Source organism: Camponotus floridanus, unplaced genomic scaffold, assembly GCF_003227725.1.
Source record: "Camponotus floridanus strain SB8 unplaced genomic scaffold, Cflo_v7.5 scaffold16, whole genome shotgun sequence".
Taxonomy (NCBI): domain Eukaryota; kingdom Metazoa; phylum Arthropoda; class Insecta; order Hymenoptera; family Formicidae; genus Camponotus; species Camponotus floridanus.
Window position 1 is genome coordinate 1,432,781 of NW_020229281.1, and position 13,027 is coordinate 1,445,807.

At 36.7% G+C, this 13,027-nt stretch overlaps 2 protein-coding genes across 2 annotated transcripts; one reads left to right on the forward strand and one right to left on the reverse strand.

Annotated features, from left to right (window-relative positions):
- Positions 1–26: 26 nt before the first annotated feature.
- On the reverse strand, positions 27–6,019 carry LOC105250994 (carboxylesterase 5A). The gene is made up of 5 exons (XM_011257455.3): positions 5,658–6,019; positions 4,914–5,184; positions 2,453–2,559; positions 1,417–1,918; positions 27–1,216 (listed from the first exon to the last, which is right to left on the reverse strand). Exons 1-5 carry the CDS (start codon positions 5,814–5,816, stop codon positions 375–377), a joined length of 1,881 nt encoding a protein of 626 aa, XP_011255757.1. The 5' UTR covers positions 5,817–6,019; the 3' UTR covers positions 27–374.
- Positions 6,020–8,773: 2,754 nt separating this feature from the next.
- LOC105250995 (putative tyrosine-protein kinase Wsck) lies at positions 8,774–12,773 on the forward strand. The gene is made up of 4 exons (XM_011257456.3): positions 8,774–9,312; positions 9,388–9,542; positions 10,332–12,076; positions 12,231–12,773. The coding sequence occupies exons 1-4, from the start codon at positions 9,146–9,148 to the stop codon at positions 12,297–12,299; spliced, it is 2,136 nt and encodes a 711-aa protein (XP_011255758.1). The 5' UTR covers positions 8,774–9,145; the 3' UTR covers positions 12,300–12,773.
- The last annotated feature ends 254 nt before the right edge of the window (positions 12,774–13,027 follow it).

Here is a 13,027-nt window from a genome sequence, read left to right on the forward strand (position 1 = left end):
TGTGATATATTTATAATGTAATCTGGTGATGCGTGTCAAAAAATGCGAACATAGAAAAATTAATTTAACGATTACAATATCACAATATATCTGTACGAAAATTTTGCAACGCGATTAATGCGTCTAATATTATAACGTCAGCAGTTATCGCGAATAAAGAATCTATTCGCGCAAGATATATATTCTACACAAAGTATAACAAGATTGTTATTGCGTTTGCTTTAGAAGAAGTAAAGAGTCGGGAAGGAAGAGAGATCTCGTTACAAAATTGGAAAAATTCGACGATGCCGTCGGTTCTTTGGTCTATTAAAAAAATATAACAGCGAGCGCAACATGTTTTTTTGTTTATTTAAGTATTTGCTGTGTGCTCGTAGCTAGAACCAGAAGAGATATAATGCCATCGTAGTCGTCATGCCGCTGAGATATATACTGTACGAAAATAATCTTCGTGCTGTGTTCGTGACATTGCAACAGGTCGTCGCCTCTTCCACGACTTGCGGATAATAATCGTTCCAGAACGCAAGCGCCTTGTGATCAACCGCATTTGGCTCGCCCATTTCTATGTTCTTGTCAATAATTAGGATTTTTGGATCGTCCTGCGTGAAGGACTCCCACTTGACCGATGGTCCAGTCCCACCTGTGATGGAAGGGTCGCCAGTCTTGGCAAATGTCGCCATCATCGTCATCATCGTGTCTGATGTCTTCCTATCATTAGGCAACCATTGCATCTGCGGACTGCTCATCTGAAACGGTAAACCCCAGACAAACGGTAATTCGAACATATGTGGCACGCCCGCCCATTCCGGTATTTCTTTCGTGACCGATTGCGTCTTGGCACGGTAGTCGAATCGATAGACAAAAGTCGTCGCCCGTTTCGCCACCTGGCCGGCCAACATAGTCAGACCAGCTCCGAAAGTTCTTTCTGTTTGCAGATCCAAGTATCGGTCGCGAAACACCGTCGTATTTCTCGTGGATGGATATGGTTTGTAGAAGAAGAGCACCGCATTCGTCACCATTTCTGGCTTTGATGTGCAAGTGCTATTCTCATCCATAAACGGCACCGCTGATGAGAACTCGTCTAAGATCATTGTCTCGAACCTTTCCGGAGATAGTCCGTTCTCCAAATCCCCTCCATATTCTCTCGTGGACTCTATAATCGCCAGAACTTGCTCATTCTTCGTGTAACCGACGATCAGCGGTACTGCATTGAAATTACCTGAGGTCAAAAAATATTATAATCATTAAAGAGAAATTATTATATCCGGATTGCAATAGAAGTTAAAGAGACTTTATATCTGAATTTAAAAAATGCAGATAGATTTGGAGAATATATACTTGGGAAATATTTTTTATATGTATGTTTCGACTTTGAAACACTATCATCTTTAAACATTATTGAGTCGTTTTTACAATTACCGCTATCCAAGATATCTTTCGGGTGTTGCGGAAGGAAAGGATCCGTCCCGTTGTTGGTCTCGGCGTCGACGATCGGACCCCAGCTCTCGATGCTGGAGGTATGCTTGACAATATGATCGGCGTCGAGTCGGCGCAAGCACTCCATCAGCGCGCTGGTCGGTTGTCGGTTACACCCGAACTTGTCGGCTACGAAGTTCACCACCGGAACTTCCATTTCCGGCGAACGGACGGAATTGATGGCGTCGCCGCTCATGGCGATCGCTTTGTTGAACTTTCCCCTGCTGAGCGGACTCAGCATGTGCAGACCCACGCTTATCGCGCCCGAACTGTGGCCATAGATGACGATGTTGCTGGGCGAGCCGTTAAAGTGCTTGATTTTTCGTTTCACCCAGTCGAGGGCGGCGATTTGATCAAATATACCGTAATTGCCGGGCGCCTCGGAGTCTGTCGTCGTGAAGAATCCCAGGATGTTTAATCGATACGCCACCGTCACCACCAGCACCTGCCGACCGCAAAAGTCGTCCTCGTTTAATTGTGTGAACTTTGGATTCTTTCTTTTTTGCGTGTGCGATAAAATCTCTCGAAGCGCGATCGTTATCACTCGAAAGTTTCGTGGGGGGCAATTAATTCGTCTCCACGAATTGTTTCTCGAGTTATAAAAAATGCGGTACCGCATTATATTTACATTTCGTTGGGAGTATGTGTTACGACCGAAGAGTCCGATTAATGATGTATCACGAGCGAATATCAAAGGGTGCGGTTCTATTCTAGAAATGATGGCACGCGAGATAAAAGGCAGGTCTGACCCGATTCCCTTCGATTTTCTGTCGGTTCGTAAACGTTTCGGATTTCGATTGATGACTACTCATGAAAAATATATGTTATTTCGCGATACATCATGATTATATCGACATCGATTGCATTATTAACCGAGTTACATTAATTTTCACTATCTATTAATATATGTACGATCGAAACCATCGTGTTTCCGTTCGCATTTTTGTAGATATTATCATTCGTAATCGTTACATCATACCTTTTGTTTCATAACGAATATGGAAGCGTCCCAAATCGCCGGAGTTCCGGTATTGAAGTCTCCGCCGTGAAACCAAACCATCACCGGCCATCGCTCGTTTGTTCGGCCTACGCAGATTATTCGTTAATAAATTATTCATTAATCACCAGACCTATCAAGAGTTAAATAGATAATTATTAAACCGATGTGTAGAAGGGAAAAATCTAAGTAATTTTCATCGATTCAGTTTATTTTGAAAGCAAATACAAAGTAATAATAGCATCAATATTATAATCTCCTATTCAACAATGTAAAGATATGTTATCTCGCAGTTACATTGTTGAAGAAATGATAACATTGATTATACTACTGTTATTTTTTGTGTTCGCTGGATTATTTATTTATTTCTTTTCATTTTATTTTTAATTTTTAGCCCTGTATAAATCGAGAGAGAAAATTCACGTATAAGCCACCGCGAACAGACCTTTACACATTCGGGGTTCTATTTCCAGCCAACGAGCTTGTCACGATAACGGGGACCGGTACGAGATTCTCCCCGTTCCCTCCCCCCATCTGCGGTTTCCTGAACATGGTCTCGTCCCGTATTATCGTCCCACCGAACGCGTCGTTTCTTAACAGCGACCTTGGCACGCTTGCATGGCTACTTTGAGCCTTACTATCCGCGTTAATGTCGGAGGGGGTCCCGAATACACCTCAATGTCACTTCTCGGTTCAGAGCAATTTGAGATGCTTGTCGCAACGATAAGAATCGTAAGATATATAGCTCTCATCGGGAAGTTCGCGGAATCAATGATTCATGACGTCGTGACGATTCGGTACTTATGTTGTAGCTGATGGTCGCGGGAGAGCGAGAGGGAGAGCTTTCGTGACCAGCTTTCTGGTATCTCGGCATCTCTCGCAAAACCGGGCCCTGAAAGATCGCGTGCCACCGCGTGCGCCAGTTATTCCGTTGCTACTCCTGCTGGTATATATCGACCACCCTCAACTTTTGATCATCGTCGTCGTCGTCGTATGTAGCTTTCGTGTCGGCGCGGTTTTGTGATTTTGCTCCTTTTTTTCTTCTAGGACGAAAGGGAGACGCCGCGCCAACGGCCTGTATTCGTTTTTTTTTCATTCCTTTAACCTTTTGCTCGTATATACCAAGTATCTCCTATGTATGCTTTCCATTGGTAACTCATTAAATTTGCATTAAGGACTCTAGGGCAAATGGAGAAATAAGACGCGCAATGCGAAAGCAATACATGTGAGAACACGAATGTTTTATATTTCGATCAATATTTTAACGTCTTCAATTTTCAGAGATTCGCTATAGAAACTTTCTTGGAAATTTGCCGAAAAACGATTTCCTTTGATACTTATATTTGATTTAATAAAAAAGAATTTGCCGCTTGCTTTTCACATAATTACGTAGATATCTCGATTTCAAATAACGCACGAGTAATTAAAACGTTAAGGTGTGTAAAATACGTAAAATTAATTAGAATAATATTAATAATAAATTAATAATAATAAATATTAATAAATTAGATTAATATGAATAATATAATTAGAGTACGAATAATATAATTCAATAGAATTATTCGCAAGAAGCTTGATCCAAGTTAATCATATCGAGCATTTTAACTCCACTTTATGGTTTTTTGCGTGCGTTATGACATGTGATAAATCTTCTCTGCACGACGCTAGTCCTTGCACGATATTAACGGTTTTTAATTTTCTGCTTCGGTCCATTTTTATCTGATCGCAGCGGTATTCTCGAGAAAAAAAACCCTCCCTCCCCTTCTATAATCACCACCCTTTTCTCGAACGATAGGAATCAGTCTCCGGGTAAACTTGCGGGTGAATGTTATCTCGCGCCTCGTCAGGAAACGAACTTCGCCGTTGACCGTCGTTGCGTGGCGTGTGCTACTTTACTTTCTCGAAGATTAGGAAAAAATAGGCAGTATCAAGGACCGTCATCAATAACCAATCTCCTCGCTTTTTACCGATTAGAATTATCGAATGAAAAGATTTCCCTCTTGCGTGGAAATCATAACTTTCATAAATCTTTCTACTTCTTTCATAGTTAATGAATTTGACAACAATTTAATTCCGAATTCAATTCTGTATTTTATAATTTTCTAAATTATTATTATTTATTTAGAAAAAATGTGAAAAAAGTTAATGGTATTTTCTATAAACTTAATCAAGAATATTCGTTTTTCTATTTATAGATTTTATGAAAATTAATAGAAATAATATCTAATTTTCTTATTTTCATATATTTGAGTTCTTGCTCGAAATGTAAAGTTTTTAATCGAAAATCATATTTTTAGTGAATTACGATTAAATATATTTAATAACTATTATTAAAACCACATTTTTAGGAAATTAATGTTGAAACAAAGACACTTCGTTACAAAATTTTATACATACTTAATTATCGATTTGCTTTACATGGACATGACTGTAACACACGTACCGTCAGGAACGAAGATGTTCAAGAAGAGGCAATCCTCGCTGAATCCTGGATCGGGTATGTTCGATAGCAATTCTTTGTACAGTTTCTCGTGCTTTTTAAGAGGACCTTCGACCTGTTGACAGGACGGTGCGAATTGCGTTGCATTTCTCACTTCGTTCCAAGAGGGAAGAGGATCTGTCACTGGTCGCGCGAAACGAAGTTCACCTTTTGGGGGTTGTGCGTAAGGGATGCCAAGGTACTGCGTCACTTTTATCGAATTGCCGATAGTTACCTAGATTTCAAAAGTATATAGGATAATGAAAGAAATAAAATGATGCATAAAATCACTAACGGTCGAGTCATAAATAAATGTCCAAAACTGAAGATCAAGTATTATCATATCAATAAAATCAAGGAATTTTATATGTAACTTGAAATTTATTTTTTTCTAACATCGAAATTAGAAAGAGAAACATTAGTTGATTTAGGATTAATGAAATTAAGACTTAAATAAATTTCAACGAATTTTAATAAATTATAAAGATTTTCATTTATCTGTTTCCAGGATTATGATTGAAAAGAAATAGTAAATATGAAAGTAAAATTAAAGAAGAGTGCAAATGAATAATGTTGATTCATCTGTATGAAAGACGACTAAAGATCTAAATCCCTTCAACTTTAAGTAGCACCAGAGATGAACAAGTCCTAGCAAAATAATATGGGAACTTAAACCAACGAGAACGAAAGAAATGGCCGAAGTCGCACCTCTTTGCCGAGGACGGTTCCCTGGCCCGGTATCGTAACAGTCGTCGTGGTCTCGCGATTGGAACCCTGTCGAGCATGGGTCCTCTGAGCGCGGATAACATGGATCCTCTGGACGAGAAGCAAAACCGACGCGAAAAGCAACCACGTCGCGCGCCTCATCCTGCAGGACTGACTAATCCACCACACGCTAAGGGAACGTTTCTCGAACCGCCTCCGTTTCACGGGGGTTGCCTCGCGTGACTCCCTATGTTTCACCCTTACCTTACCTTTCACAGGCCTACCGCCCACCACCCGTACTTGGCAGGTTCACTTTCTTGGTTCGCGGTCGACATCGTCGGCCGTAAGAGACCTGCGCTCTTTGATCCTGTGCTTTTATTGTTCGATGGAAAATTCTTCCTCACGTGTATACACATGTGAAGAGAATAGTCATCATTATTACAACGTCGTACACAAGAGTTTTTTGTCGTCGCTAGATTGTGATAATTATACTTATCAAAATGTAATCTGAGAAACTAATTGCGAAATATTTCTAGTTATGACCTTGGACATTATGCAACCTGCAATTATTTATGTACGAACGAACGCTAGAATGAACGCTAGACTACTTCTTTCAGTGGGAATGTCAGTGTTATGTCAATGGTAATGTACTCGATTAATTTAAATTTTACAAGCGCTCATATAGAGTGTAAAGTGTATAAATTATATAAAATACAGCCATTTTAATTATTCTAAATTTTATTAAAAGATTGTATTTTTTTATCTATACATTTATATCTACTGTTGAAATAGGTTTGACATACGCAAAATTGTTAAAGATTATTCAAACATATAAAAAACGAATGGAAGAATTTTATTTCCTGATTCATATTACAATCACTCTGTATAATTATTATTAAATTGATAAGAGATCTTTTTATACGAAAAAATATGTAATATTATTTAAATATTTATGGAAAAAAGCAAAAATATTTTAATTTAAAAAGAATAAAGCTATAATTAGTTACATATCAAATTTTGATAGTAAATATTTTGATAGTAAAAACAACATTGTGTCTCGAAATTTTACATCTATAATAAAATTGTATAATTTATTAATAAAAAGATTGCAAGAGATGGATTGATGAAAGACATTTATATAAACACATTTATATAGACGGACACGAGGTGTAATTGGCCGCGAATCGAGTATTATTTGCATAAGAATATTATAATCGCGATGCAAATGAGTTCTCCGACACTTAAACTGTATTAAGCTACTTCGTCGCACTCTTGTGTTATTACAGAGTACATGGAAATATCGTATCGATCTATAACGATTGACCTAAAATTCAGTTAACAGTAGAATTTTAAAACACGGATGACACTTTGTCGATATAAGGGATGAAATATGGCGCCATTATACGATATTCAAGTTATGTAGGAAGGAGATAATATAAGTCACTTTTAAGATTTACTGCCGTGTTCTATTTCGTTTATTTTCTTAATTATATTTACCGCAGAACAATCTTTTGCAATTAATTAACGCAATATTTTTAAGATAGAAAGTATCGAAAACGGACGAAGAATTTCGTCGATGAAAGCCGCCTGATCTCTCGAAGATCGATACACAAGAGTTTTTCGCCTCGCGAGGTTGTGATAATTATACTATCAAAATGTAATCTGCGAAACTAATTGCGAAATATTTCTAGTTAGCTTGACCTTGGGCATTATACAACCTACAATTATCTAAGTACGAACGAACAATCGTTTCGATCGGGTAACATCTTTCAATTTTATCGTAGCATTATTTAAACAAGAATAAATGCGAGCAGGAGCTTTATAAATTGGTCAATTAAAAAAAATCTGCTGTCTTGCAAATTTATTAAACATAAGTAATAAATAATAAGTAATAATTAATAAGTAATAAGTAATAATTAATAAATTTCCTCGCTACTATTTTTTCGTTTTTTATTTCAAAGTAATATTGTTAAAATTGCCTTTATAATTTTATAAAGATTTTAGTATGATTTCTTTATCTCTATGTATTTTCCTAATATTATTTCTCTTTCTATTAATTTCCTGTCTCAAAATAGTATTATTAAAATTATCTTTATGATTTTAGAAAAGATTTTAATATTATTTCAAAACACACTGCATGTTTCAATATTGTAGAAAGTGAGAGTTAAAGAATGACAAGTTTGTTTTTGTTTAAAAAAATTGCACAAAATTATATATTAGCTACTTTCACATTTTTAACGTGAAATAAATATACCATATTTATTACATTTCGAATAGGAAAATATATGTATAATATAGAATATAGTATATGTATATAATTTAAAGAAAAAAGAAAAGAATTGTGCGAAAGAAATACGGAAAATATAATTAAAAGCAACAGGCTTTCCGAGAGCTTTTATTATTTATTCTTATTTCGCTCTCCTCTCTCTTCTTTATCATAGACAATTGTCCTATTTCCCACTTCAGCGGATGTATAGTTACCCAGACGCGAATCCCATTCAATCGGATTTTATATCACAGCCAGTGCATAACATAAAAGTGTAGCCGCACCTATGAAATAACACAGTGCCGTAAATTAAGGGGAACCGCAGAGAATCGCAGAATCACACATATATTTTTATCTATTTTTTAACCAAAGTAGCAGATGGTTCTCTTTGACATTTTTTACGGATGATATAAAAACCTAAATTTAAATAAGACATGAGCTAATGAGCATCAAACGCAATAATTAAAGCGCAAATTAATTAATTTTTTGAAAATTTAAAATATCTTTAAAATATTTGTTAAACATTTTGATTCTTTTTTGGATCATCTTCAATAAAAATTAAAGAAAAAAAGAACTGAAATATTTGACAACTAGAAAAAGATTTTAAAAAATTAATTTGTGCTTTAATTCTTGCATTTAGCTTTCATTAACCTATTTTTCATTTAAATTTATTTAATATATTAAAGTCTTTTCGTTGCTCATTTATCGAGAAACAACTTACATCAACTAATTCATACGCGTAAAATATATGGAATAAATCAAAATTTATGGATATAAATCGGGGGTCGAAAGCTCCGGGACGCACCCTTGCTTGTCACAAGCCTGATTTAAAAACGATAGAGTGCAGCACGTGACCAATGGGCGCGTACGTTAGACGCGTAGGTGGCTTCGAGAGGTTGTTTACTCGTGAATGAACTCATTGAACATTTGACAAACGCGACGATTCCATTCTCGATATTGCCGGGAATCGCTCAAGATGAGCGTACGCGAGTTTGACGACCTGAAGGGATCCCTTCGTGACTCGACAGCGAGGTACAATCTGGGGAGACAAACATAACCTATTCGTCTCGTGCGTCTCGCGTTGTGTCACCGCGTCCCTCGTTGATTCATACTTATTATTGTCGCGCATACCAAGCGGACAACTCATATCGATATGTCACGGTACGCGAGGGAGAGCAGGGATTGAGAATCTTGGCCGAGAATTAAGTAACCCAGCCCATTCAAGATGACGGCGATCGCGTTCCTTCTATTTATCCACGTTGTTTACTATGCGTGCGCTCAAGAGTACAAGGGCTGTTTCCGCAGCTCCGCCTTGGAATTACCCACGCCTACCCTGGCCTACGCCAGCGTACCCGCCGAATGTACGAAGAAATGCCGTTCTCATTATTATATGTAAGTGAGATGTGCATGTTGGTGATACATTTGACATATGTCAGTGATTTGGATTTTAAAATGTCTTTGTTTCAGGTTTGCAGCATTGATGAATGGCGAACTGTGTTACTGCATCAGCAGATTCGGTCAGGAAGGTCTATCGAATAGTTGTACTGTTTTTTGCGCCAAGGATCCTAATAATTATTGTGGCAGCTATGAAGCTATGAGCGTTTACGCTACTGGTCAACAAGGTATGATTTTCAAATATAAACCCTTCACTTTGCAACCCATACAGCACAGAATATTGCAGCAATATTATTAATATTGTTGTAACATTGTAGTAACATTACAATATTGCTCCAATACCTAGGTAGAACATGAAACTCATAATGACATCATTATGACTTCATCATGATTCTATTTATCACTTAAAAATTACCTAAACAAAAATGATTAAAAAGTGAGTTAAAGATGACAAAAAGAATCATAAATTTTTAAGTTCAATAATTGCATTATATAATTTTAAAAAGATTATGTTGCTTAAATATAATTAAAACATGAATAATTAAATAAACAAGTAATTGCGTAATATATATAAAAAATGATATTATTATGATTGATTCTTAAGATTTCATACGCGAAGTATATATATTCTCCAACAGAGTTCGCTAGAATTGTTTAATATCAAAAATAAGTCACCAAAACATTGCCAAAAGTATATCAAATGAGATCATTATGATTTTTCTAAAATGACTTTTAGGTGACGTCATAATGATGTCATTATGAATTTCATGTTCTACCTGGGATATTTTTGCAATGTTCTGTGCTGTAAGAGAACTTTTATACTATTGTATTATGTATTTAGTATATATATAATATATTATATATTATACAAAAGATTTAATGGATGAAATAGCAATGTCTATATTAACATGTGTTTAATGCATCAAAATAAAATTTTTAAATATATATATATGTGTATATATATATATATATATGTCTCAAAAGAAAATATATTTAAATAAATATATATTTTTTAGGACCAAGTCCACCGAGGAGGATACAGGTAACTCAGGATGATATAAATGCTCTTGTAATAACATGGCAGCCGCCTGACATACCTAATGGAAACGTTACATTTTACACTGTCCGTGCTGTCGCAATAAAAACACACACCAGTAACATTTTACCGCCTGTCGAGAGTCAAATTCAGGGAGGTGCATCGAACAGCACGATTCTAAGAGGTCTTCAACCAGGCACCAAGTATAATATATCTATCATTGCCAGCAATACGCAGGGACCTAGCGATCCAGCGTATGCTGTAGAGTGGACCTTGATAGGACCTCCTGATAAACCATTTACTCCCAAGATATTGGAACGTGGAGAAAGCACCGTAACTGTCATGCTCACCGAGAGTCACAGCGAATACGGGCCAATTAGCGCGTATGAAGTAGTCGTTGTGCAAACTGGCACTATACCTCCGGTTGGTCCCAAAGTTGAGTATCTGAACTATGACAGGGCATCGAAAGAGGGTTTAAATTACTACACTACTGCACAATTCGATCCGTCAGACTTTCATAGATACAAGAGATTCGTCGTAGGTGACGGCAATATGATTGGAGGCTACTATAACATTCCATTGAAGAATCACTTTGTATCCGCGCAGGTTGGCCTGGTGGTGATTTCTCGAATAGGGACGGAAGTACAACGTTCCTACTCCGATTTGACCAATAACATGTTCAATCGCGAACTCAACGCGACGACTCAAACGGATTCAACCGCTCTTGCATTATGCATAGTAATCACAATCTTGAGTATATTGCTTGGCGCTTCGATATTCTTGTATTTTGTATTGCGACGGCGACACGAAAGATTCAGTATGCGGAAGTTGCCAGAGCAGCAGGAGCTCACGTTGCAAGGTCCAATGCATGAGGTGGATAACATGGGTTACATTCCGGAGGACATTCCCGAGAGAGTGAATCATTATCAAGAACTGAAGAAGAAAGTGTGGAGTATACCGCGCAACGCTCTGTCCATCGACAGTTTTATCGTGCGCAGAGGTCGATTCGGCACTGTGCATACTGGGACTGTCTCGAGGGATGACGGATCCTCTAGTACGGTCATGATTCACACCATAGCTGACGGCGCCCTGAAAGGATCCGATAAGAGACATATGCTGAGAGAATTAGACGTGTGTATTCGAGCAGGTTCCATGAAGTATCTCGCTGGACTCGTAGGGACTTGCGAGACTTCCGATACGTTGTACGTCGTACTCGAATCACCACCGCACATCTTGAAAAATCGTCTGTTAGGCGCGCGATCTGGAGGTGCATTTCCAACAGACCGAATATTGTCCATTTCGACCTCGATAGCGGCCGCATTGCAATACCTGGCAGATTATAAGATTGTTCATACTCGCCTTTGCGCAAGAAGCGTGGGATTAATGAATGACTGGACGCCTAAACTTATCGGTCACGGAATCGGCAAGTACTCTTTGGAAGATGTCAAGTATACCAGATGGACAGCGATCGAATGCTTCGATCGTCAGAAGAAGCATCAGCCGGGTGCGATCTGGTCGTTCGGTGTACTTTTGTGGGAGATACTTAGCATGGGCGGCACGCCATACTCAAATTTAACGCTCGACAGCGAGGTGGAAGAGGCGGTTATGCAAGGTATCCGGTTACCGCAATTGTTGGACGTTCCAGATCCGATTTACGAAGTCATGTCGTCTTGCTGGCGAAATGATCCCGAAGAGCGGCCAACGTTAGATGAACTTATACGACTGGTAGGAAAATAAAATTCAATTTATTTTAAATATTTTCAGCAATATATATTGTGTTTTTTTTATATCATGTTGATTACTGAAAATCTTTATTTATTATAAAAATATAAAATATTTATTAATTAAAGTATCTTTCTACGTATGTTTCTCATTGTAGGATACTCTGACTATGTGTCCCATCACCGCAATCACGGAGCCTTATATACCGGAATTGGAGTTGAATTAATTTCACTACAGAATTTCAATACAGATATTTTTGTACATTACGTAATGTAAATTACAGTATATACATTACGTAATTACATTATATTATTAGGTATCTTATTGTCTATATCTTTATTTGTTTAACGATAACATCGAGTTCCAATTTGTAAATATTGTATTCACAAGAGAATCTCAAAGATTATCATGATAAGTGTGTATATATGTGTGTATATGCATATATATACACATATACATAGACAGATTTTTCACGTAGTGTCTATATTTTATCTTTGATATATTCTAAATTTAAATTTATTATATAAATGTAACGTGTAAGGCAAATCTTATGAAGTATTACAATTTCCGTCCATGTTTAGCATAAAATAACTGAGATTAATATGTAGTTGATCAGTGAAGATAAGGTAAAGTTATAACGACACACACAACATGCACAATAAAATATGCACATCACTTATTATTTAAATATAATAGAAAATATAATTTTATTTTCGCATTTCTTTATTTTTACATTTTTTTAAACATTTTTTTATTTCGTTATTTTTATTCATAGATATATATCAATCCAAGTCATTTTGTTAGAGAAAATTAAGTATTTTTTTCATGATGTCTTTGTGATGTGTACGACTAAATTAATGTACTTAAGCCATAATCTCATTCCCTTCACAAGTACAAATATATTATCAAATTAATATATATCTATAATGTAAATATCGTTGAACAAATAATCAG

What these genes read in the sequence shown, in the direction of transcription:
- LOC105250994 (XM_011257455.3), bottom strand. Translation starts at nt 5,816, where the DNA reads ATGAGGCGCGCGACGTGGTTGCTTTTCGCGTCGGTTTTGCTTCTCGTC. An exon ending in GAACCGTCCTCGGCAAAGAG is followed by an intron (nt 5,185 to 5,657) that starts GTGCGACTTCGG and finishes TTTGAAATCTAG; the next exon opens with GTAACTATCGGCAATTCGAT. An exon ending in GAACATCTTCGTTCCTGACG is followed by an intron (nt 2,560 to 4,913) that starts GTACGTGTGTTA and finishes TAATCTGCGTAG; the next exon opens with GCCGAACAAACGAGCGATGG.
- LOC105250995 (XM_011257456.3), top strand. Translation starts at nt 9,146, where the DNA reads ATGACGGCGATCGCGTTCCTTCTATTTATCCACGTTGTTTACTATGCG. An exon ending in TGCCGTTCTCATTATTATAT is followed by an intron (nt 9,313 to 9,387) that starts GTAAGTGAGATG and finishes TCTTTGTTTCAG; the next exon opens with GTTTGCAGCATTGATGAATG. An exon ending in TAGATGAACTTATACGACTG is followed by an intron (nt 12,077 to 12,230) that starts GTAGGAAAATAA and finishes TTCTCATTGTAG; the next exon opens with GATACTCTGACTATGTGTCC.